This window comes from Acanthopagrus latus, chromosome 12, assembly GCF_904848185.1.
Source record: "Acanthopagrus latus isolate v.2019 chromosome 12, fAcaLat1.1, whole genome shotgun sequence".
Taxonomy (NCBI): domain Eukaryota; kingdom Metazoa; phylum Chordata; class Actinopteri; order Spariformes; family Sparidae; genus Acanthopagrus; species Acanthopagrus latus.
This window is the reverse complement of record NC_051050.1, coordinates 16,835,567-16,862,181: the sequence shown is the minus strand read 5'-3', so window position 1 is coordinate 16,862,181 and position 26,615 is coordinate 16,835,567. Positions and strand designations below refer to the sequence as shown.

Genomic DNA, 26,615 nt, shown 5'->3' with positions numbered 1-26,615 from the left:
TTGTGGGGACAACAGTCTAAGTGGTTCTTTTTTCAGTATTGTATAATTTTATACTTTCTCCAGATGTACTTAGCTTCTGTCAAGTGCCAGCTGTTGAACATACAGTCAAACTGCCACAGCTGCGCAGCTCTCCAGGCCTGTTAAGAGACAGTCATGGCTTTCCATTGATATTCCCATGTGGCTGCTGTGCACGAGGCAGTTTGTGTGTTTTTGTATGTTTATTATCCACACCATTAAAATCAGTGAGAAAAGTTTAAGGGTGGCCAGAAACGAAATGGGCTGGTGGAATCGGCTGTAGAATTAATGTTCCAATTAAATTAGTTTCTGACTTTAACACAGTGATCTAAGATTGTGTCTGTGAAGTAAATATATTGAGGCCACAAAACAACTTTTATTCAGTCACTTGAGTGTGTAATCAAATAGACAAATAATACTGTTACGTGTTGCAGCAGTTAACAGAGTTTGGTTATTGCAGTGTGTCAGACTATTTAAATTAAATATAAATATTAAATGTATATGTTTTAAAACAAACCAATAGGTCCTTAGATTTGGTTTTGAAATAAAAGCATTCTCAGACTATGTTGCAGTCTTTTGTCACCAAACTAAATAGCATGTCTTAAATAGGAAATAATATTGAGTATAATAACTATCTTACTAATACTGATTGTCCAAACAAATGAGGTCACTTAAAATTATACTAGTAATTCTAAGTGTGTTAATGATGAAAAAACAAATTTCCTCACAAAAACACTGATCCTAGTCAGTTGTGACATGACATGAGAGTCAAGCTACTGCAGACAAAGAACCTTACCCTTGTGTAAAGTTGTAATAACTTTGGTTAAAGCAAATAAATATATTCCAAAGCCTACTGGTTTGTGAGCTAAGCAGTTTCAGCCTTCTGTGCTCTTTTGTAGAAACATTGTCTGCCTTCTTACACATTTTGGTTTTGCGTTGTCAAAGTTGCACTTTTGTGCAATGATTAATGTGTTTTTCTCACCTTACAGGCAGTCACTTCATATTAGTACATCGTGACAGTTGAAACTTCCTCTAGAAGGAGAATCACAATGAACGGATTTTATCCTTTTGCAGTTTTGGATTGTCTTCATGGGAATGCTTAAGATTTGACAGTCTGCTGCCAAATGGCAGCCTCTAAAAGAGGTTCCTTAATTCCTGCTACTATCATGTAGATATAGAGATTGTTGTTTGTCTTCAATGTTTGAGTTCATGACTAAATTACCCATGAGTGCAAAGCTCTTTGGCAGCTAACGCTCAAATGTCAGAGCTCTCCTCCCGCACAGAAATGCATCACTTGGAAGACTTTGCATAAGCCTTGTCTTGTTATTACCACTTTATCACGCAAAAATAATTTCATAGTGACAAAATAGTGAAGATAAACTAATGTTTAGAGAGTTCATAACCTACTCGTCAGTTTGTTTGTACTGAAGTGAATTTGAACTGCTGGAAGAGACTCAAAAGAGCTGAAAAATGCTTTTAAAAGAAGCAGCACGATTGTAGATCTAGATATTCATATGGGCTAACACCTATAAATAGACAAAAATTAATTTAAGAAAAACCACAGCAGACCATTCACAATGATGAAATGTTTATTGGAGTGTCATCAGTTAGTGATAAGCTGACAGCAGTGTGACACCACATCCTGTATCATGTCCTGTCGAGAGCCTGGACAACATCGCCTGTGACTGCAGGATGTTTTCGTGGGATGAGCAGTATCACTGGGGGATAATAGTGTTTTACTGCAGATTGCAGTGTAAGAGAAGCACCATCTGTTTTGTGTCTGAGAAAGTACGTCACTGGCTTGACAGCTTGGCACAGTGTCACAATCACAGTACACAGGGTTATTAAAAAAAAAAGCAGAGCACAAAACAAAACATGGTTACTGCAAGATTTTTGTCCATAAAGTCACATGACTCTTCTGACTTATTGTTCATTATATTAACAATTTGTCAATCACAGGTATTTGACTTTTTAACACACTGTGTAGTATAAAATATAGGGTGCAGCCATGTCAAGCTACATGGAGTCGATCAAGCAAGGCTGCAAGTCATGCGCAGGACCAGCATAGAGCATCTGGTCAATTAGCATAAGCTTTGCATCTCTAACTCATACATCCTTTACAAAGAAGTCTTACAGGAAAAGACTATCATCAGATTTGTTTTCCTCTGAAAACATCTTTGAGTTCCTTGAACCTCTCTGTAAGCATGCGTAATATCAAACTGATTGCATGGAGACTAATCCAAGGTAAATTTCAGTGTTACCATTAAAATGACGACTATTGTTTCCCTTTTTCTTCCCGTCTGTCCTCTCAGGCCTGCCCCGTCTTCCTGGTTCTATCGTGACTGGTTTTCCCTCTTTTATTTTTGGAGTTTCCCTTCACACTATTTTTGATCTTGCGTCAATCAAATATTCATGTAGAAAGGCTGATAACTCCCTCGGGCTTACTTGGCTTTCAACATTTATTTTTTTTCCCTGTCTTGCTTTGTAACACAAGGACACACACGCAAGTAGTCAAACAGAGTAGACAGGTCAGAAGGGAGATATTTGTTATTTCAACAAGCATATCACACTTGATATACATGAACAGGATGATTAATAGAAAATACAGTTCTTTCTAAAATTACTAACCTTACACTTTGTTTCTATTTTCATGTTTTTTTTTCCCACTTTACCCCATTTTGGTTAATTATGAGCTGTGTTTCGTCAAACATCCATCTGTACAGCACTTGCAGTATCGATTGTGACATAAAGGAAGCTGAATAATTGTTGAGTCAGAATCCAGTAATTATGTGTCACACTGTCCACATAATTGGAGAAGAATTTAAAGCTGATGAAATGAATACATTAAATAATTCAAACGTGTACCAAAATACGAGGCCCATCATACTGTGTGCAGCTCTGTTTATTTGAATTTAAAATTGCACTTGAAATAGAAGAATTCCCAGAAGTATTTCTGGCCAATGATCTCGTTGTACCATCCTATAAAAGTTTGAAGAGCTTCCTTCAGCAGAATGGATTGTGTCAGTGGGCTTAAGTGTTTACAGAATGAAGAGGCACAGTACTTATACAACACTTTATTTTCCACTTAAGCCTTTGGGCTGCTGAAGAAGAGAAGGACAAATCAGTACAGATTAAGATACATTGAAGGTTGAGCCAGAAATAAAACACATTTTTAAATATGTCTGTCTAAAAGCTGACTGTAGACAATATCCACTCCTCTGTAACCCTTCCTTCTTATTCATGTGGGGCTTAATGTAAACTCCATTATTTCCCATTGGCCCAGACAAGGAAACAGCGTTGTCCAGTCGATGAGATGGATGTATATATTTATACCTTGTATGGAGCCAGATTCCAGCCGACTCTGGTGACGCACAAAGCTAAAAAAGGTCCCATTTCCTGGCCCCACTCAGGAAGCAAAGGAAAGACCATGGCTCCAACAGGGTTGTGCAACTGGGCTCGTGCACACTTAACCATAATAAACATTTCTTTTTAACAGGACCCTGCTTAGAGAATAGAGGGAGAGTTGGGTGGAGTAATAAAGGAGAATAAGAGGGATGGGCAAACATGTTTGATATGACAAAATGTGAGCAAATATAAATAAGTATAAAGCTGACTCACTCAATTCTGTGTTGTTGTAGCAATGGGTGAAAGACAGGCTTGTACATTTTAGAATGTAGGTGATTGTTTCTGGAATAAGTATTTAATGAACTAATTGACTTGGCCTCTACTTTGCAGGTAAGCAACGACTCCCAAATTGTCTTTCATGGTAATGATCATCCCAACAACATCCACAAGGAGGATTTCCCAGCTGAAGGTCAGGAGCTGGTCGAGTGGGCGAAACAGAAGTTTGGGGGTGTGACCTCGTTCACAACAATCAGAAATCTTGAAACAGTAACATCGACAGGAACAGATGGTGAGAATTATTTATGTTATTAAAATATTTTGTATTACTTGTGGGCAGTTTTCGGTAGTATTAAAGGAGTCATTTACAACATCTGGGTATAGTGAGATGGCATGTTAATAATAATAATAATAATGATAATAATAATAATAATAATAATAATAATAATAATAATAATAATAATAATGGATTTGTATGGCGCTTTTCTAAGTACTCAAAGTGCTCTTACAGGGTTCCAGGTTCCATTCATTCACACACAGTCATACTGGTGGTGGTAAACTGTGATAGTAGCCACAGCTGTCCTGGGGCAGACTGATAGAAGTGTGGCTGCCATTAAGCACCAACAGCCCCTCCGACCACCACCTCATACATACAGTAGTCATACACATTCACATGAGGCAAGGTGGGGGAAGTGTCTTGCCCAAGGACACAATGACCAGGACACAAGTGGCTGGGCGGGGATCGAACCACCGACCCTCCAAACTCTACCACCTATAGGTGGTAGAGCGGGTCGGCCTATGGGTCGGGTGTGAACACCTAAATATATCCAATACCTTATAGGATTCCATCATAAAGAAGGACGCTCTGCTCACCTAAAAGTATTTCAGATTTGTCAACCTTGACACTTTGCTTATCTGGAATATGCTATCTGCATCTTTGTTTGGTCTGAAACAGTATTTCTGGTGCTGAAAAGAGCAAAGTGATCGCGGTCGGCGACAAATACTGCTCCAGCTTACATAAATCAGCAGCAAGTCTGTAATCGAGAATGGATGTACTGTTTTCAGGGCTCTCTCTTCCTACCTACCTCTTCTCTTATCTTAAGTATGTTCTAATGAAATCACTAAGAAAGCACTGTGCTGCGATGAAGACCACACTGATCTAAAAAAGCAATGTCTGCAGATGCTATCAAGCTTTTTTGATTATTATATATGTTTTAGTTGAAGGACCGAAAGACTATACTTGTTATTCAGTAATTCTTAAATTACAACCGATTTTTCAACTGATGATGGGTAAATTGGAAGAAATCAAATGTGCTACTTTGAACATTTTTCTTTTTAAACCAGAAAACATATTACCTAATCCATAGGATCAGAACATTTACAGAGTTAACAGAGAGTTGTGACAACAAAGGCAGCCCCCCTACGTTACTTTACATACAGAGCCAGACTGCTTTTTAAAATATAATGTAATATACTTAAAACTGTATCTTTGTAAAATGTATCTGGGGCCGCCATTCCACAAGTGCCAAGGTTTACCATGCATGTGAACTGCAGATTTATAGCAAAATGTGAAACACATGCTTTTGTAATGGAGTTTGGTTGAACAGGCTGTCCACGTGAAAGACCTCCAGGGGCAGGGGGTATTTTAACTTTAATAATTCATATAAATTGAACGGGCCTAGCTTCCAGTAATGAACCTTGTAAACACCATGAAATAACAAAGGAAGCAGGGCTAAAATAACAACCTTTTTTCTATTTGCCTTGGCTTGTGTTATAAGGTCATGTAGTAAGCACAAATGGCCATGTAATTACTTTACAGTATTGTCACATTGTCGTGCTACCAAAACAACAAAACATGAAGTGACAGGAATACCTTACCTTGAAATTCAATAATTTAGTCGTGATATGACACCTCCGGCTAATCATTGGGGTCATTTGTCCACCTTAATTTAACAATTAAGTGTTGAACGTTTATGTCATTTAAGATTTTATTTTAACATCGGACATCTTGAATGTTTTCAATTCATTTAAGAGCATTTACAGATGGTCAGCAGATGGAAAGCAAAGTTACATGTGTTCTTTTCCACATTTAAAACTAATCCGATCTGCGACTCACAACAGTGATATATTCTGAATTCTGAGTTTTGTGATCTGTTGGACTCCTACTTTCCAGCCCAGATATGCCCTCTGACCACAAATCGACAAGTTGCATTTGATCATTTAGTGACCATAAGTTCCTTACTTAATATTTCCATCCATGTTGTGACCATACTCAGATGTATCACTTTTTACATGTACGTGCTAAGACTGTCAATACTTGTTAGCACAGCTCTATGTATGACAATTATAAAAATTAATCCTCTGATCCTGTTTAATATACAGCAGTGAGCCAGGCAACATTATGAGCAATAACAGCAACAATTGTACCTAATGAAGCACCACGCATATGGAGCTATCCTTTGCAACTAAACCAATTTTGTACCATAAATTTCAAAATAAGCAGTGCTGTTGCTGATTTTTTTTAAATCTGTGCAAACCTCTTATAGTGATGCGTGTTTGAAACTCAAATACCTCACAAAAGTCTCAAGCAGTCAGTGCAAATCCTTTGCCTTCTTAAGGTAAAGTTCTGGGGGACTGAGCTTAATGTTCTCAATGCTGATGTGCCATTGCATATGACAAAACGTTGGCAATGGGAAGCGGTGGAAAATGAACAAAGATGCTGAAGGTGGCAGCACAAAAAACACTATGATTTAAAGTAAGCTTTCGTGGCCTAAGTGAAGGCTGGACAATAAGGATGTTATTTGCTGTTCTTGCCAGCAGCAGCAGTAGCAGTGGGATGCTCGATGCAAGCACAATTATTTCCGAACATAGCCTCCTTAGGGTGGTCTGAGCAAAAACAGAGCTCTGACATGGGTTCTGGCTACAAGTGAGCTGTGGTGATGCTGAATAGTGGTGGTTGCTTTTATGAGCAAGGTTTTTTTTTTTAAACAGTATTATGCACAAGTGATATTTTAATCTTTGTTTTTATGAAAGCCTGTCCTTCTCCAGGTCTGCCAGCTCTGGGGTATTACAGGTTAACGTTCCTGTCTGACAATTGTATACTGCACTTTTCCCATTTTAAATGTGCTGGTTAAATTGTGATGAAAAGCTGTGTTTTCAGCCACTCTTAGTCTTAGCTCGTGTTTTCACTGACTCATAGTCCACAAGGGCATTCAGATTACTCAAGCAGAGGAGCAGTTTACAGTACATCGCTATTTCGTTGTATCCCTTTGCCCGTAATGGGGTGTTAGGTGAACTTGCGTAGGCCTTGCTGTAGGCATTTAAAAGTCTGTGCAGTACACAGCTGGATGTTGCCAAGCTGAAGGCTCATGCAAGGAAAAAAAAATCATGATATTCAAGGTTACTTGAATGTCTGTGATTTGAAATTCAGGACATCTTATAGCCAGCTCAAAAGAGGTTTGTTTAGCTGTGTTAAGGAAATTACTTTTTAATACTAGGTGTCCAGCTAAAAGCCAGTCAGGATGTAGTAATTAAAGTTTAAATCATTGTAGACCTCTGTAGGCTTCAAAAAATGTTGATAAGAGCTGGTAGTTTCTTCTTTGGATGGTAACAATGAGGTTAAAGGATGAGTTCACCCAAAAAGTTAAATCAAGTGTCTCATCGTTCTCCTAAACTCCTCAAGCAGATGGAGACTTATTTTTACAATGCAAAAAAAAAAAATGGCGTTGGCATAATCCAAGTCTTCTGAAGCCTAGAGATCCCATTTTGATTTCAGAAAATGCCTCAATCTTCACTTTAGATGCTAAGCTGAAAGTGTAAACTCTGGTCTGAAGTGGGTGGTTTTGTACTAGAATTGAGTGTCTTTTCAAATCAATTTGGGATCTCTGAGCTTCTGGAGACTTGGATTATGTATGGAGCCATTTATGTGTTGTTGTTTTTTTTGTGGTTTTTTTTGCATTTTAAAAAGTCCACATCTTCTTTAGTTGTTTAATAGAGTGCTGCAATGCTGTTGCTGCCTTGAAGATCAAGAAATGTTTTGTGGACTACAAAACTTAAAAAACGGTTCCATCACAATGGGGATGAGTAGATAATGACTAAGGACTGAACTTGAATTTTTCTTTTAAATTCACCTCTCAATGTACTCTAATAGTAACAAATCTCAATTGCGGAAAAATGTCACAAACCAGGCCCTGGACATGACCCACTTCCACTGTGTCCACCTCCATGTGCTCAGTATGTTCCAAACACTCATGCACTTGGGCTCAAAATGCTGCAAATGGTGTGATTGCACTGTATGGAGTGCATTGGGAAACATGTATCATCCCCATTTCTAGCATAGTGTTTTGAAACAAAATGTGCGCAGCAATTTGAGCACTGCACCAGGGTGCACCCATAAACCATCTGTCACCTTTACTTGGTCAAAGGCTGAGCATCATGCACTCTCATGAGGCTGCTCTTGGATCATCCTCTATAGTGGGGAAGACAAGGTGCTAATGTGGCTGCCCCAGCAGTTTGGTCTCCTGTTGTACACTGTCCTATGGATCCCTAGTGCTGGCTGGCTGAGTAAAACGCTGTGAATTGTCAGCCTTGTTACTAGCCTTGCTGAATGGGACTCTCAGAGCATCACTCTCAGTTTAAGTTCCCTGTTCAATAAATACAAAAAAATAGGTTTTAATTGAAATCGCTTATTGCTTATTGCAACCACCACCTTACTGCCACAATGAAGTACTTAAAAAGAAGTCCTGGCTGTCCAGTTTTTGGAGCTGTTGTCTTCTCTATTATATTGGATTATGCATGCAGAAGTAATTTTATTGCCTATAATTTCAATTGGAATGTCATTTTTGTTTTGCGAACAGTGATGGAAAATTAATGTTTGTGGTTTTACAGGAACCAAACCTGGCTCTCCGGACTGCATCCTAAAAAGCGAAAATGCACTTGAGAAACACTTTATGAGGATCACAACAAAGCCTTTGGCCTTCCAATCTTGCTCCCCACAGACATCCAGCAATGAACCTGAGCTCCACATCATAAACATTCCAGAGAATGGCAACATTTGGTAAACTTTGAGATTGACATGAAATGTCATTGCATTTTTTTTTGTTTTTGTTATTGCTGTTGAAGGAATTTATCTTCTAATTTCTTAATTCTTCATTCTGCAGTAATGTATTTGTTCATGTGGACAGCAAGAGGACCAGTGTGTTTCTGCGAGGCCCTCAGGGCACCACATGGACCTTCGTCAACCTACAACACACCCAATTTGGTGTAAGTTTACACCTACACACACTCCAGTTGTTACAGCTCATATTAGCATAGTTAGCATATTCATGGTCACACAGAGATACAATTCATTTAGACTCTGTGTGCTTACATTGTTGTCAGTAGTGTGATATAGCTGACTAAGTAATGGTTAAATGATTTCTCACACACAATGCCGGTGAAAATGTGTGTATTATTGAGTGACTACCTGCACAAGACAGTTTCTAAGTGATTAATTTGAACTTGTCTCTTTCTACAGTCCAACAATGTCATCATGCTGGCCACCATGGGACACAAACTCCTGCCAAATATTACAGTGAACAATGACGGTGCAGAGAGCGTACAAAGGGAGGCTTTAAAATACTTTAAAGCTAATACTTTCACCAGCTATACTGAACTCCTGCCGGGGGCCACTCCAATTTTTCTGGTTCTCGGAAAAGAAGACTCAGTAGGTAAGACGATAAGAGATCAAAATTTGGTTTGGATTAGGGCATTTTTCTCTTTAAAAGCGAGGAGATGGAAAAAGCAATAGCACACAATTCATGTCACAAGGTAATGACTGCTTCAGTGATCATTATCACATAATCATCATGATCATTATCGCATTTAGTATAATTTTTAAAAAATGCAATGTACCATGCTGTGCTGCAATGTAAATTAAACCTTTTAGTTCTCCTTAAGTTCTCAGTTTGAGTTTTACTGTTTGCTAAAACCTTAAAACTTTGATTTTGTCCTGAGGGGGTGATAGACCCCAAAACAGAGGTAGAGTAGCAACAACTATCTGCATTAAGGGTAGTAGAGATTAAAGAAATTACATCAACCCAACTAACATATTTAACATACAAGGTGTCGTGGCAGCTTGTTAAAGACCGTCCCTGCCACTTCGTGCAGGATGTAAAGAGTTCTGACTCGAGTAAAAACTGACTTGACTCGCTGAAAGTGACAAAAAACAAAGTCTCCAGATACAAACATTGTTACTCCACTCTCCAAGTCTACTGAGCACAAATACCAATAGTACTATACAAAAAACAGGCTTGAAAATATTACATTAACACGGCCAATTATTCTCATTTTTAATGAGCAATTCAAACCAATACTATAACATTTAGCTTTTGTTGATCACTTTTTAATTTCAGCCGTTTCTCTCAGTTACAGAAATACCAGACCAGCAGACGCCAGTCATTCCCAATACAACTCATGCCCCTCAGCAGATGCCTCTGTTGATGCAGCTGTACACCTCCCCAGACTACCGTTCTCCCCTGGACCCTAGCACCAAGGTGCAGAGCGACAAGAGGATTTATGCAGAGGTAACTAACCTCTCACCCCTTTTCACACCTCCTACCTCAAATCCTGCACAGAATTTGCTAAAGATAAGGTGGGAAATGCAGCTAATTCATATTATTGGCCAGTCTGTCCCAAACATTGCAATGCTGATGCCCATTTTAAAGATTCATTGTTGCAGTTCATTTGATCTTTTCTCTGTTTCCTGCAGATTTCAGGGCACCCACTAGGGGATATTGCCTTGAACATCAAGGTGTTCAAGTGCTTTGTGAGCTCCAAGAGCTCCTGCCCTGTAGAGAAAGAGCTGCCCTTCATACCAGAGCCGTGCTCCTCAATTTCATGTCCCAACAGCACCCGACTCAGCTTCTCTTTGGATCAGCTCCAGGAGCTGACGTCCACCACTTGGGACCTGGAATGCTCCGTCAAACTCTGCTACAGTGAGGTAGGAGTTAATCAACTGTTTCTTGCTGATACTTGGAATAGACCATGAGAAATGAAAGTGGTATTAATTATAAATAAACCATTCCATTGCAGTCAGTAAATAAATGTATATATATGTATTTACCTCCTCTGTGTTAAGAAAACATAATCTGTGGAACAATTTTCCTTTGGTTGTTTTTTGTATTGAGGTTGATCAGTTTTTTTTTTCTTCTTTCATCACCTCATTAGAAATGTGGAGATGGAGGAAGAGTGAAGAGGAATCTGGAGGTTACCCAGCCGTGTCTACCACCACCAAGTGAGTTCAGTTTAAACTCCAAAATATGGATCAGTTTACTTTTTGAGTCAAACAAAGCTTATTCATATTATTTATAACGTTGCCGCTCCCAACAATTCCTCATATACAGAATGCAAAAATGTCATGATGGACACAAAATTGTAGCACAAGTTGTACAGGTGTTGTCCTCGTGAAAATGAATGTAATTCTCCGTCTGAACTTTCGGTAGCATTTTAAATTGTGAAATTTTTGAAATTTCCTTTTTTGCCCTCAGGACTTAATTGCTAGTCTGGTGCTCAGTTGGTGAATTGCCACTTGCTGCTGTAATTTTCATTTCTATTGTTGCTTTCAGTGCACAACAAGTGCTGCGCGTTCCGTTGTCATAGCAGTAAACTCAGGATAAGCAGTGAAGCCAGTAAGGGGTTGTGGGGCCGGGCCTCGTCCTTTCGGAAGGTCTGCAGGCTGACCTTGTGGCCACAATCAAAACTAATGGCCCTCATGGGAGGGGGCCGAAGTCCTTTGTGTTTCCAAGTGGGTCTGACTGTGTACACTGTCCAAACACAGCCACTGGTCTCAGCGCTATTGTCGGACCATTCAACACAGTAGACTCAAACGAGGAAAGATGTCTTTCTTCAAAGAATGAATAGTCTCCAGCCAGATGATTAATCTCCAGGAACATTCTAATGATTCAAATCGTGACTAAAAAGACAAAAGGAAGTGGATGTTGATTGAATAGGGGATCACCTGGAGTTAGTCAGGATCGTTTTGTAAAGCTGATAATAGATTTGTTTATTTTTTTAAGCTTCCTTTATCCTCCAGAGATAAAGGACACGGCATACTGCAAGTGTTGAGGAAGCTGACTAACCTACTCGTCCGTGCTTTCCTGTGTCCGGTTTGTCCTCCCCTTTGCTGTTTTGCTTTAGCGTACGTAGTTAGAGATGTTTTTTCTGGAGACTACTGAAATACAGGAATGGAACTCGCTGTAAAGGAACAATGGCAGTTTGGTGTCTGTTTATGAGGGTTCCTTTCATTATCCCAGCATCAGAGATACAAGGGTTGTATCAGCAGGACTAGCAGACTGCATTCTGTCACGAGGCTTCACTGGGAAGGGCTGAGTGCTCCATTCAGCAATCATTCCTGTTTTGTAGTTTTGGTACAGAGGGCTCCAGGGAGTCACAGCACAGGCCTGCTGTCTATATCCTCCTCTCTACCTGCACTGGAGCTTCTGCTTCCTGCTCCTGTTTACTCAGCTTTGCTGTCAAAGCCTCACTTGTACAAACCCGACGCAGCAACTGATTACAGAAAAAGAAAAAAAAAAAAAAACACTTCTCAAGAGAAAGCCTGCTTGAGTTTCTGTGATGTTTCTGGCCCGTTCAGGGTCAAGGAATATTCCTTGCTGAAAAATCAACAAACAAGGTTGGCTGTCTGGAATGCAGTTGGTTCAATTGCCCACAAGATGTCACTGTTTCAGTGCTCCAATTCATATTTAATTCAGTTGCTATTTGGTGTTGTTTAATCAACTATAGAACTTCATATAGTCTTCATTTTGATCAAATAAAATCAAAAGGCAACTAACTGGAATCACATGTGCAACATCAGGCTTCCTTAATGTCCATGAAGTTCAGGTAAAATGTGTCTTCTGATATCAGCATTAAATCGCACAACACACAATTATTCAAACACATATGATGCACAGAGTGATGACAAGTTGCTACAAAAAGAAACATGCCATCTTCGGTACGTCATGTCCTCTCTTAAATGCACTTCAGAAAAAGCAAAGCTGTACTGTATGAAATCATTATAGTTCTTAGCCAAGCACATTCCACCAGGAGGCAGGAGGCAGCAGAGGCAGGTGAGAGAAACTCATGCAAAGGTGATGATTAGCTTCTTCCAAAGGTTCTGGTTACTTGTGGGAGGATCTCTACAGGTAACAGAAGAATAGGAGAAGAAAACTCATGTTGCGTTTGCCCGCTGTTTTTTTACATGCAACACATAGCACGCACACTGGCTCTGTCTCGAAACAATTCAACAACAGCCTGGTCAGGTACAAAGCATATTGAAGACATTAAAGTTCAGATAATAATTATAACTTCCCAAACTATACATAAGGATCACAAGGATTTAATAATGTCTGACATGTTTTTTCTAGCTTTCAAATCACAAGCAAAGATGGCCAACTGCCCAGTGAGTAGTTAGTTTGTACAATCATGATGTTGTAAGAGTTTAAGTCGATGTCTGAATGAAGGGGAAACTGTGAATGATCTATTATCCAGCCTTCTTGAATTGAAGTCTGCCTCAAGGTAATCCTTCCATGGCCTTGCCAGACCACAATGAGTGAAGCAAAGCTGTGCGATGGCCTTGCCGGGCTAGAGCAGTATGTCTGTGCCTCAGCCCTGCATGTCAGAGGCTTCAGCGAGCTTTAGTGTTCACCTGTTCTCTTACTCTTTCAGAACTGAATTGAGAGAAAAATGCTTTTTTTATCACTGCTGGCATCAGATTTTATGTTTTTTTTTATTAAGTTTGTTAGCAGTGAAGCTCGTTGTGTGGGGCCAGCCACACATCTGCAGTGCCAAACTTGATTATAAATTGAAATTAGTAATGATAATGATAGGGCAAAATAACTTTTTTTATTTCAGCTGGATTGAGGTCTAACCCTGCAAAAGTAATTACTTTTATTTACTGCATTGGCTTGTGTTGTCACAGCATCTAGGACAGGGGGAAGAGTTGTATGAAAACCGTACTGTTATGTGTCATCAATTAAAAAGCTTGAATTCAATCATCCATTTTTGGTCAAAAAGTCATTACATATTTATGTAGTTGAAAGTGGGATTTTCACACACACACACCTTTATTTTTGCATGCCAGGAAACTCCCACATCTTGAACTCAAGACTCTTTTGCCTAAAAACACAGTATTCACTTGACACACAGTACAACAAGTGTCTGGGTGTCTTGTTAAAATGTAAGAAAATTTGCTGCTGGCAACAGAAACTTTGACTCCTTGTTTACTTGGGTTCTCAGGAGAAATTAGCTGATCAGATCAGAGCCAATCCTGTTACCCAAACGAAACATATTATATTACATATCTCTGCAGGATGTGCCACTATATCATAATATCTCAACTCACTCAACTTGAGACTGTCTACTGGGATTTAACGTTCTTTCTATCAAGATCACTTAAAGTCTTGTGATTTTGTTCTGTGTCTGCATTCAGTTTTAATCAGTTCTGACATTGGTTGTGGTGATTGCTGTTGTTTAAGTCAAGCTTGCATCCAATGTTTTTTTCTATGTATATGTTTCAGGCCAACCCTGCTTTGATTTTGGCCTACCAGGTGTACTTGGCATTGCATTCGGAGGGTTCATGATTGGAGTATTACTTATTGGTGCACTGTGGTTTATCAAAATTAAAACAGGTAAGTGTATCATTAACACTCTAAATTTGATTGAATATACTGTGTATCTGAATTGATGTTTTCTTGATTTTCTCAATTTGAAATGCTCACATTCTGCTTTATTCAGGGTACCCAACTGGATTGGACATCAACTCAACTGCAGCAAACCTTCCCGGTAGGGAATTTTGAATTTTCTTTGTATGGCTCCAGCACTTTGTGCTGAGAAGTGGTGGGCATTTAAGGGCTGAGATGAAGAGGTTTTTTTTTAAATGGTCCTCAACACATGTGATTTTGGGCGATGTAATGTGGGGATCAGTATGATGTCAGAGTGGATAAACAAGGAGGGAAAATAAACGCATAGACATCACATCTGCAACAACAATTGAACAATGCCCATATCACATCTACTGTAAAAAACAGTCCTCTTTTGTTAATTTACATTTCTTGGTACATTTTCAACAAATTACACACAAAAAAAGTATGGATGGGTCGTGATTTTCTAATATTTGTTAAATTAGAAAAACAAATAGTTCTTGTGATTACGGTTTTGTCTGAAAAATATATATATATTTTCCCCCTTTTTTAACAGCGCCTGCAAATAACGGGATGCCACCATTTATCATGTTATGACAGGCTGTGGTAAAATTGCATTATCATCACCAGGCTCCAGTAAAACATATGTGGCAATGATAAAATGACTGTTGAATAAGTCCTGGTGATTATCGAGTAGCGTTTTTGCTTGAAAGGCCCATCCCCGATAAAAAGTGATTGGACAAAATTGGCCATTTAAAAAAAAAAGTGGTGTGGACATATTCCCAGCATCCCCAGTGTAAATGACAACTATAATTGATTGTTTTCTTGTTCTTCTTTTCATGTTATTGGCTTCACTCTCATCTTTCTACAGGATGTCCGTGCTCAGGAGCAAAACGACAACCTGTTTCCACCAACCCTTCCCCCTCTGAGAACAGCAGCGCCAACGCGAGCATTGGAAGTACCCAGAGCACACCGACTAGCAGCATGGCATGAGATTATTGTAATCTCCACCACCAGCAGGGCCACCATCTCCCCTCAAAGTCACCTATACAGGGTTTGTGCTTTTGTCTTCTATAGTAATGCTTAAAAGAAGCATTTCTCCCTTCCCTGCCCCCCTTCAGATTCTCATTAAAAAGCACAACCCATGTCTTTGACACACCAAGCCTGAAATGGATGTGATCTGGGAGTTTGCAAGGGTGGATGCGGGTGGGAGGGCGCTGGGTGACGGATAACAGAAGTCTAATCAATGGCTTCTGACGCTCACCTCTGCAGCCTCTCTGTAAAGTCAAGCTCCTAGACAGGAAGTTAAAGAGGGCAAGAGGGAAAAAAATTGGCTCCCAGTAACAGGAAAAACAAACCATATCCCCCAAGAGCTAACAGGAAATTCACTGCATTCCTTTCAATGAATTGTGCTTGTGTGATGGTAGCACAATAATAGTTAGACAGGAGACAAACCAACCAAAAGAGTGACTTTGATAAAACAGATGAAAAGCTTTTTTGCATTCACATCTAAGCTACAAAAATACCCATGGCCTTTGGCTAGGTCAGTCCAAAATGTTATCAACAACCCCTCAGGGTTTGAAAAGGATCTCAAACCAGTCAATTAAATGCCCACTTCAAGGGGTATTTGTCTTAATTGGAGTTAGAGGTCGATGATTAACAGCTACCTCCTATTATTTTGAAGTCTGGAGCTAAGTCTAAGCTTAACACTGGATTTCTCTGGTGAATTGATCTTATTCTCTTCCTTTTTTCCATTGTTTTTATATTCTTGTGTCACTTGGTGAATCTTGCAGTTGACTCTCAAAGATAAAGTGCCATTTTAATGCTATCCAATAGCTATATCAGGGCCTTGTATCAAGTTTTTTCTCTACAGAGGAATATACTTGATTACCTGATAACAACAAAATCAATACCAAATCACATTTATGACCGAAAGGTAGCAATACATTCTTAAGTATTATTAAAAAAAGTGCCTTTATATATATATCAGCTCAGAAGTAATCACTCTTGCAATGTACAGTAGAGCGAGCAGAGACACATGGCTGTATTCAGAGCTGAGTAATGTGCCCCTAATGAGGAAGCTAGCGCCATCAGTTTTCAGACGTCAGACTTAAATATGGAACCAAGCGCCACTCATACAGCTACGCCTACAGGGTGGAGTTTCCCCAAAATAGTCTGTCTGGAGGTGGAATTCCAGTACTTTTCCTTCTTCCAGAATCAGTAATAGGTCCACCACCACTGTCTCACTGTTTGTTGTAACCACAATCTTCCCCATCAGCTTCATATGTTGTAATTAGATTTATTGCATTAAAGTGTTTTTAGGCCAGTTTAATCATCAATCAACATACTTAGAAGCAGCTATTTATGGTGTATGAACCATACCTCTTCCAATAAATAAAGATGGCCATAAAGCAAGTATAAATAGTCCAACCTGTCTGCTCATAATTAACCTCCTTTCATTCAAAATGTAGCCAGACACTAGTGTTCTGCTCTATCTTGTGATTGAAGATTATGTGCCCAGAAGCAACAGAATATTTAGACATTTAATGAATGTTATTGATCACTGATGAATTCAGAGACTTTGCTTTGATGACAAGCAATCCTTGATTCCTGCTGCACCCTGAAGTGTTGCCACCTCCAAGAGACTTGATTTGTTGCAGGGGTTCTAACAACTGGCCAAAATATTCAACCATGAAATTAAGATTTGATTAGTATTTCTCACACAGACGGAAATTAAAGAAGTGAGATTAAAGGCAAATGTTTGTTTTATTAACCAACAGGCAAAAAAACCCCAAGAAGAAAGCACATTTTTTCACCTTAACTTCCTATAAAATTCACCAGCTCTGAATACAGCTGATCTGCACTCTTTAATATAACCAATAGCAGCTTATAGTAGTTGACCACTTTTTGCATATGCTGTTTGCAACTAAACACTGGTCAATCCACTTTCGCTTTACATGACACATTAAAAGGGACAGTTCACCCCAAAATCAAAAATGCTTATTTTTCCTCTTAAGTGTAGGCCAAATGCTGCCGAGTTTGTAACTGAAAAAAACATTACAGAACTCTGTCCAGAAACTGCAACTACTGAACTACACCTTATCACTTGCAAAAGGAAGTGTGCATCTACTCATGACCTCATAACAGAATGGGACATAAGCATGAGTAGCGTCCTTCGGCTGAGCTGTAACATCAGCTAGCTCAGTCAGCTAACCTCTTATTTGTGAGTAGATGCACACATTATTTTGAGTAATAGGGTCATGGTTTGTTGAAAGAGATGTTGCTGTTGATTTTGTAGAATCTAGTTCAACTTTATGGCCAATATCTCCAAAGCTTGGCAAGTCACACCAAAAAAATGTAGATGATAAATAGTACTACAGGTAAGAGGAAAACTATGTGTTTATAATTGTGGGATGAACTGAGTTTGTTGTCGAAATGATTCACTTCTCCTGTCAACATTGAATAGGCTGCATCAGCCACTGCAGGGCTAACGCTACACAAAGCTGCATAGATGCATAAAGGGGACTTCCATGAGGGCTACACCTGCAGAGCGACGGTTGATCCGTGAACCCACTGTTTGTTTCAATGTACAAATGTAAATGTATTTTATATTTTTATTGCCAATCTTTTACCTCTTTAAAAAATATTCTCTTCACTCGCCAAGTCTCATGGTGATTTGTATCCATAGCACATAACTTGCATTGATGTTAAAACATATATATTCACACTCCCGATAGTTAATCACCTTCAGATTTGGATTGTTCAAATAATTTATTCACCTACGAATATAATCTCAAAAACATTCTACATTTGTGAAATGTGTCCTCATTGTACGTGAGCCATGTAGCGTATTACCCCTCTCTCACTCCCGTGTGTGTGTGCATTCCGGATTGTCTTTGTGTAAATGTGTCGAGACAGAGAACAAAGAGGGCCAGTACAAATTCCCACTTGAGTATTTGTGCAATATGATGAGTTAAACTTGTATTTAATGTCTATATGTAGTTTTTTTACCATGTTTTTTTTGTAAGTGTTGTATGATATTCTTACTTTGAACCATTTTTCTTGACCTCTTTTACATATATGGAGAATTGGGACAATACCTAATGAAGGCACTTATTGAATGCATAAGATTTGATCTGTATAGTAATGATTGTTTTCATTCTAGCATTGTAGCCACAGACAGTACGTGTCACATCGCATGTCAAAGACAGTACATTTGGTTTGTTGGTTTTACCCCATTTGACATTTTCCCCTAGATTCACGCTACTGTCGAAAAACACAGCATATCTCAGCCGATACTGACATCCTGACATTGTATTGTCTAATTTGTCACCGGAGGGAAGCCTCCCAGTTCAATATTCAACAAGCACAAACTTGTTGTTTGCAGCAAAGATTCCAAATTAAAACTGTGAAAATGGTGCAGTTTGTGTGAATTAAAAAAAGAAAATGTAATTTTAGGAATTGGTGAGAATATAACACATTTCCCTCCCCTCCCCACATATCAAGTATTCTGTACCTTTGTTATGCCAGCCCTGTTAGAACCAGGTTCTGTCTGAGTGCTGACAGTGAAATCAGGCAGGCTGTCAGTTAATTCACTTTGTTAACCCTGCAGATCCCCTCGCTCTGACAAAATCCTTCCTCCTCCTCCACAGACACGGCCAAGGAAATGTGTGTCTGTGTGTGCATGTACATATTATATGTACTGCACTTCATCTGTGTGTAGGTGTACAATAAAAACTATGCCTACATGAGTAGATTCTCCCTCCAGTCTCTTAATAATCTCCAAATTCAGAATTTTTACCCCTCACTCTGAAGCCTTAACAACGTGTCAGAGCGTCTGCTTTATAAAATGCAGTCTTACTTTTGCGCTGGATTTGGCAGCCTTTTACCATTTAAAATGGGTCTATTTGTTGAGACTGTACTCAACCGATGTCATGTAAGTCTATGTTGTCTCTGAAGAAATATATGTTTTGTCCGATATTATCTTAATAAAGTCAATATGACAAACATTCTTTGTATTTTTGTTGTTGTCTTTCTTCCACCCTTGTGACATTGCAGCAGGTAAACCTCTAGCATCATGTACTCACATTCCCAGGATACCCAGCATCCCCCAGGACAATTAACATCATAGAATAAAATGCAGCACACTTGGCAGAGCAACGATGCTGAAGAAAGAGCCAGAGTACACACTCTAAAACGTATTAATTAATTAATTATTATTATTATTTTTTTTTTCTGTCATATCAAGTTCATGTGTTAGAACCTCATGCATTTCATTTCAGGAGGCAGAGGGGATGGTGGTGGAGTTATGTTGTGCATGGGTGCTTCTGAGACTGCTTTTCAACATTTGTAAGCATGACATCACTGGACATTTTAAAGGAGAAGTAGGGACATCTCCAGCAATTCTTGAGGCAACCAAAGCAGGTATTTTCAGACAACACATAATCTTTTTTCCTAACCCTGACCAAATGGTTTTATGTGCTCACAAACAGAAAGTTGTAGCATTGTCGAATTTGAAAACAAACAGTTGCAGCACATCTGTGGTTTCCATAAATATTCCCCACCGACATTTATTGTGGAGATTAGGTTGCAGAAGGCTTAGTTATTTGACTAGTTTCATCTTCTACCACTTCTGCGATATTTCACTTGACTTGACTGTCACATCCACAGAGGGTGAGCTGAACTGTGTTCCCCATTTGATGACATGGCTGCGTAAAAAAGCTGCCACAGTAAAGAGATGCAGCAGCAGAGAGGAAAATGTTGTTAAGACACAACAAGAAGTGTACATGCAGGGTTGGGTCAGATTACTATGAAATGTTGTCAGTTACTAAATACAAAAAAAAAAAAAATTAGAAAGGTTATCCACTGGATTACAAAACAAAATCAGAATATTTTTGAAAAATAATGGACATATTCACAAACATATGAGTCTCACAATGTATTTATAAATATTTTTTTTACAGGCAATGCAAACAAGTGCTTTTTACATATTGCACCTGTAAAAAAACAGCACTGGCACAAACTTCAGGTGTCCTGTGCATATTCTGTACGTGTGGGATGTTTCTGCTTTCTTTAAAATGTGTTTTATTTTCAAATGTAATCTGTTATTTAAAATGTAATCCGTTTCTACCGATCCCTGTGTACATGTGCTGTGTGGCTCTGCATGAAGACAGGAGAGCTCACAGTTTACCACAGTTTGAACACATAAAAGACAGATTGTAGTGGTGTATCATGGGCGTGCAGCCTGCAGTCAGTGTGAAGCCCACGCCAGGGGGCACAAGATTAAAACCAAGATCAAAAAAGTGTTTCTGACTCCAAAGATGATATTTTAAGACCTTCATGGACCACAGCTTTGCTCATGCAGCATTGTCATAAAGTCCGGTTTCATCTGTGATGGAAAAAGTAATCAGATCCTAAAAGTAGCAACACCCCAATGTCACAATACTTGCTTAGTGTTCATTTTATTTTGCAGAAGTAAAATAAGTATTTATATATACTGTACATGCTAGACAGAAAAACGCTCCCTGTCACCCTGCCAGTGGCTTACTGTGTGCACATTACATTATATATAGTATGACTAGTAGTTAAATATCATCGTATCAGCAGCATATATGTTGGAGCGGGTCGAAGTAGAGCTGATTTTACACATTAGGGTACAAATACTTGACTCTGAGGTGTAGTGGAAAAGAAGAATACACTTATTAACACTACACCGCAAGTTCTTTTCAATCATCATTTTAAAAGTCGTCACTTTCTGAGTTTCTTCCACAGATGCGATGTGTTTGAAAAAAATAAACGCTGCAGTTGTTATTCCTTACAAAAACTGTTTATTCAAATCCACTGAATAACGCAGCAAAGTAATCTCCGTCCATCTTGTTTCTCTATTTTCATCTGATTCAGCAGACCTTGGCCATGTGAGTGACCTGAAACACAATGATCTTAAACATTGGGAGCCATCTTGCTAGAATGGTGTTATGAGTCATACATAACCTTTATTGTTGAGGCGAAATGATGAAAATAATAATGTTTTTATCCATCTATGGCCTTTCGGTTCTTCCTTTATCATACACAGAGTTGATCGTGTTTTCACGACTGGAGCAAAGGCACACAATACATGTTTATGGGCTGCCATGTCCTCCAAATCCGACCATGGAAACACTTGGCCTCGCAATGAATGCATTATGTGTGTCTGTGTGTGTGCCTTCTTGTTTGCCTCTTCAGGTTGTTTACTTCTCTAGACAAATCTGTTCTTTTCTGCAAAATTTCTGCCTGCTGAAATGTGTTTGTTATCTGTGCATAAAGCATGTAACAACGACCCAAGGGCAGAACCGGTCCTCTTGTAGCTCTGTTCTATGAAAACTAAGGTGTGAGTCAGTAAGAGAGACAGATTTGCATTTTTCTCCTGACAGTGTCATACAGCCTGTGTGTTATACATGTGAATAAGTAGACAGCGGGATTGTACGGAGCTGTGATTTCTTCCAAAAAAAAAAAACATTCTGTCTTTGAAAATCTAAATGTGCAAGATTTTTTGGAGGAACAAAGGGGAGAAAAGTGCCGTGTTATCATTACCAAGGAATTGCTTCCCGACCATATACATCAGTGTGTTGCTAGGCTCTCAAGGGCAGCGGAGTCAGTAGCACATTAGTGTTTGACATTAGTCAGACTATTAGAAAAACAACCTCTTGTTTGCTCGCCTAAAATGAGTTCAATTAATTATCTTAATCAATTTACTATAGATGGTATTTGTTAATGGTGCTCGTCAGCTCGTAGCCTTACCTACGATATAATGAAGGATGTTAATTGAAATCGGAAAGTAGGCTAATGATTACAATTAGAATTGTTTGTCCAAAGATTTAATAGCTAAATGTTTTCTGAGATTTTTATGGAGCTTTTCTTATTTTTTTCTTTCATTAAATGACTGTAGCTCTTTCATTTCTCCATGTTGTGTACACTGCACCACTTGTGGCAACAGCACACTCACAAATCAAGCTAATTCAGGTATCCCTTTATAATGAGACATATCGTATATTCAGCGTGAACTCATTCATGACAAGATGTGTAATGAATTCCTGTTCCTCATCAACCGATCAAATCATACTGGATTCATGATTACGACTTGTGATAAGTTTAAACTTAACAGGACCTGATTTGAGGGTTGTTTGCAGTTGATTGACAATTGATTGATATGTGCTAGCGCATTTGGACACATATATTCTCGGTATGGGACTTTATTTCAGACCCATATATCTGCTCAGCCTCTCTGAAAGCAGAGCTGTCCCTCTTCCCGTTTTTTTTTTTTTTTTTTTAAATCAAACCGGCTGTCGGATGCAAACATTTACATATTAAACAAACATTCTGTGATACAGTTGCAAACATAAACTTCTATGTAACTGAATTCCAGCCGACTTGGTGTTCATCATTAAATGGATCAAATAAATGTGAGGATGAACATGTCATTAATGTAATTAATGCATACGGACTCCTTTGACTATACTTTATGTCGCTTTTTCTGTATCAACCCAGCACATATTCTAAAAACAATTAGCGCCAGCAGCTTGTTATGACAACTGCTATGTTAAGGTTTCCTGTTAGGCAGCGACCTATAGTGGCTGTAGTAATTACTGTGGCTGCAAAGGAGGAGGTGAGGTGTAGCAGGTTGGGTTAAACGGTGTGTGTCATGCGACAAAAAGCCTGAACGCCTGCTGCTGGTCTGCTGCGACACTCATGTTGTTTTGGGAAGGGGGATATATGTTGTTTTTCTGAGTTGCTGGCAATCGACCTATTCAGTCGTTCGCTATGATGATATGTTGGTACGGAAATAGAACACAGTTAGAGTTAATACATGTTCGGAACACTGTGTGAAGAGTCATGTCTACTCGACAAACTGTTTTCATCTGTAACGTACATCAAGAACACCAGTTTGCTGTATGTTCTGCCAACTTTTTATAGTTTCAACATCATTTGAATAAAGTCTTGTGAGGATGCCAACAGACATATAAAATTTGCAGATTTCATTTCTGAACCAACGATGGCTGCAATATATAAGATGGTTGCAACAAGAGAAGTACAGAGGAAAGAGGCCGGAGAAAAAGGGGGATTGGACAAGGAGAGATGAGCTGAGCTGGTATGAATAGACAGATCACTGGGAGGTGAATGGAAGCAATGGCACGGTCGAGCTCTGTAACCTTCAACTAAATTCCTCTCGTGTGGGAGAAGAAGGAAAGGTCATGACTGTGAGTCATTGATTAAAATGGCCGAAGAGATTCAGAATAGTCATCCTTAATCATATGGATTAATATCAATCTATGGATTAAATCTCTATCTCTCAAATCCCTGTGCAACAACATCCTTAATTTAAAACCAGCATTTCTCAAAACCAACAAGTTTACAAAGTGCTATAAAGAAATGACAGAAAGACAGGAAATGTGCAGTGCAAAAAAAGAAATACATCATTAGCAGAAAAAGAAAATGCATAGATGATTGGAAGGAAAATGTGAGTCGTGGGAACCTTTCCCATTTTCAGTTTAACCGTGACCCTTGTGTGATTTTATACCGTAAAGGTCAAGTGTTTAATTGTATGTCCCTGAGCGCTGCATAAGTACTGCACTAACTGTCAATTGTGTAGAGTTGACCGGCAATGATGATAAAATTAAAAAGATAAACTATCCCGGTTTAGCTTTCATTACAATGCAAGGTTTGCTGGTGGTAACGCCACATAATGAGTGGCTGCAGGGAAATGTCCCATTACATTTAATTACTCTGATAAATGGATTAACAATGGCCACCAGCAGATGGTGCTATATTTTGTTATTTTCTTTGAATGCATAGCTCAACTGGCCCATGAGCAGAAGAAGACAATCAGCCACATTGTGGAGTCAAAGCAGCAAATTTGCTTGGAAATAAGTGTGTGAAATCAGAAATGCAGAGCAGAAGCATGGGAAAACTTGAATTGTACTATCATGCTGCGGCCTTAGTATATAAAGAGTGTCAACGTAATGATGTTAGTTGGACCAAACATTAATATTTATACACACCATTTTCAGTTCACATTCCCATTTGGCTATATTTAAATACCTTCCTTAGGATCAGGTTAACAAATCTGTGACTGATCCGGACAGGAAGCCTTTAAAGCCCGAGGGCATGTTGAATTCGGGAAGCTACATATGAGCATAACTGAAGCTAGTCGGAGTAAGCCGCCTCTCCCTCAGACTTTCACACCCTAAGGCGCTGTGCTGCACACAGGGTTGTTTACATGCGCCGAGACTGTGTACAGGCTCAGCCTCTCTCCCCCGTCTCTCACTGAGACGTCCGCTCTCTCTCACAGGCACCCATATACTTGCCCACACCTCAATGACTATCTGCAGCCTGGACAGGGGTAATCCTTGAACTTATAGGCAGCGCTGTGTGCTCCAAGCAAATCCCATTCCTTCAAAATGCAGACGCCCCTGGAGCTGAAGTGTGGCCCAAAAACCTCAGAGGTGATATAACAGCTTTTTCTTCTTTTTATGCTTGCTCCTTGTGCTCCACTCCCTGCTCTCCTACATGCCAATAACTATTGAGTGTGCGTCATTTCATAAAAATGTAGAGTCTGCAATGAGTTGTCATTGATATAATTGCTTGTGACTTTTTTGCATGATGGATATGTCACTGCTCCCTGAAATGTGATGTAACGATGTAACGTGTGACGAAGGACCTACTGTGTAATTACATTTAAGCACCTGCATGTAACTTTCTGGAGAAAGATAGTTGATTGTCGATTCTCATCCCCACATTGTCAAATACTAATGATACTATATGAGAAAATAGACGTTCAGTTTCATTTTAATGAGAAATTTCTAAGATATGGCCAGAATTTTGGTTTAAAACGTTTAAAAAAATGTTCTAACAAGAAACAGTGATCTGGACATCATGTCAGAGAGGTCCATGTACACTTACAGAATAAAGTAGACAAATCATTGTAAGTTGTTTAAATGTTGTAGCCCATGCAACTTAAGTTTAATAGTCAGCGTGGTAATACTGATGTAAGTGGTTTACTGGCCTTTTTAAAAAGGAAATCAACTTGTAAAATGTACAGTGTAACATGTTGAAGCAATATCTACTGAAGTTAGCAGACTTACAGGCTAGCTCCACCAGTCCTGTACAGCAAAATGCAGTAGTCCAAGTAGTTTTCAGCTGGTAGATGTAAAAGTGGCGAGTTCGCTAATCATAGGACTCATAGTCACTCCGCTGTAAATCACCTCCATACTTTATCGCCAGTGTTAAAACAGGCATCGGTTGGTATTTTAGGCTTTTAGGCTGTTTGGTACCAGTCTGCTGTCCAGCCTTGTTCTCCCCTCTCCCTGCAATGAACAGTAGCCAGTTCATAGGGAGCAGCAGTGAGTGAATATGTATTCTGGCCACCTCTTAAGAAGTTGGCAAATTTTCAGTTTTCACGAAATTAAACTTGGACCACAGTTACAGGTGGAGAAAATAGATGGTTTTCTTGCCTGTTTCCTTTTTGTGATTTAGTGCTAGCTTCACTTGTATTAAAATTACAAGGTGCTAGAGGGGTATTTGGATGTAAACCAGGCAGGCCCATACATTTTTGATATTTTGGAAAATATACTTCAACCTCATAACCCAGTCAGTTTTTATATTTTTATGGATGCATTTTCTGAAAGGTATAATTACTTACCTAAATCATGCCATTTTTTTGCATTTCATGAATACCTTTATCACTGTGATAAATCACTTCTGTACCATATGTCCTGCACACACGTCAATCCATCCCTTCACCTAACTGGGGATCCCACACCAGCTGAGAGAAGTAAACAACCCGGCATGTCCCCAGACTTCCCCATGGTCTCCTTACTTGTGCAGTGAACACCTCCAAAGACTGCCACCCATGGAGAACCCCACCACGAACAGACTCGACTGGATAGGAAAGGACAGCAGGTCCCACTTCAGGAGCGGTTTCACCTCCACATATCCTTCCTTGTCTCCTCATCTTAAATTGCCAGGTTGTCAGGGGTTCTCCAACTGAATTTTTCAAGTCGATCTTTCAAATGAGCCACCCCAAAGTGGTGCCTGAAAACAGAGCGTTTTCTCACCGCCTTAAAGGTAGGCTGTGACACACATCTGAATGTGACAGAGCAGAAGCTTCACTGATAAGTGTCTTGACTGAGGAGTAGTATAGGAAATGGCTCTGTCTTTTATCCATGTAACAGCTTTAAGATAGTTTGTTCCAAAGGTGGACCTGAAGGCAGCATTTATTCCTATTCAGCCACAACTAACTTATTCTCGAGCTTCTTGCGTCATTGGCCA

The 26,615-nt window shown here is 39.2% G+C and overlaps 1 protein-coding gene and 1 long non-coding RNA gene across 5 annotated transcripts in view; both read left to right on the top strand.

Annotated features, from left to right (window-relative positions):
• eng (endoglin) overlaps positions 1–19,321 on the top strand; it is a 45,181-nt gene extending 25,860 nt beyond the window's left edge. For all 4 annotated transcript variants that reach the window (XM_037117128.1, XM_037117126.1, XM_037117125.1 and 1 more), the window contains 10 exons: positions 3,751–3,928; positions 8,524–8,692; positions 8,796–8,898; positions 9,152–9,344; positions 10,042–10,199; positions 10,385–10,615; positions 10,843–10,909; positions 14,190–14,300; positions 14,407–14,454; positions 15,184–19,321. In XM_037117128.1, the coding sequence (XP_036973023.1) occupies positions 3,751–3,928; positions 8,524–8,692; positions 8,796–8,898; positions 9,152–9,344; positions 10,042–10,199; positions 10,385–10,615; positions 10,843–10,909; positions 14,190–14,300; positions 14,407–14,454; positions 15,184–15,305 (1,380 nt within the window). In that variant the 3' untranslated portion in view covers positions 15,306–19,321. The remainder of the gene's footprint in view (positions 1–3,750; positions 3,929–8,523; positions 8,693–8,795; positions 8,899–9,151; positions 9,345–10,041; positions 10,200–10,384; positions 10,616–10,842; positions 10,910–14,189; positions 14,301–14,406; positions 14,455–15,183) is intronic.
• Positions 19,322–19,626: 305 nt separating this feature from the next.
• On the top strand, positions 19,627–26,245 carry LOC119030197. The gene is made up of 3 exons (XR_005078201.1): positions 19,627–19,736; positions 24,637–24,790; positions 26,110–26,245. It is a non-coding gene; the product is annotated as an uncharacterized LOC119030197 (long non-coding RNA).
• Positions 26,246–26,615: the final 370 nt, after the last annotated feature.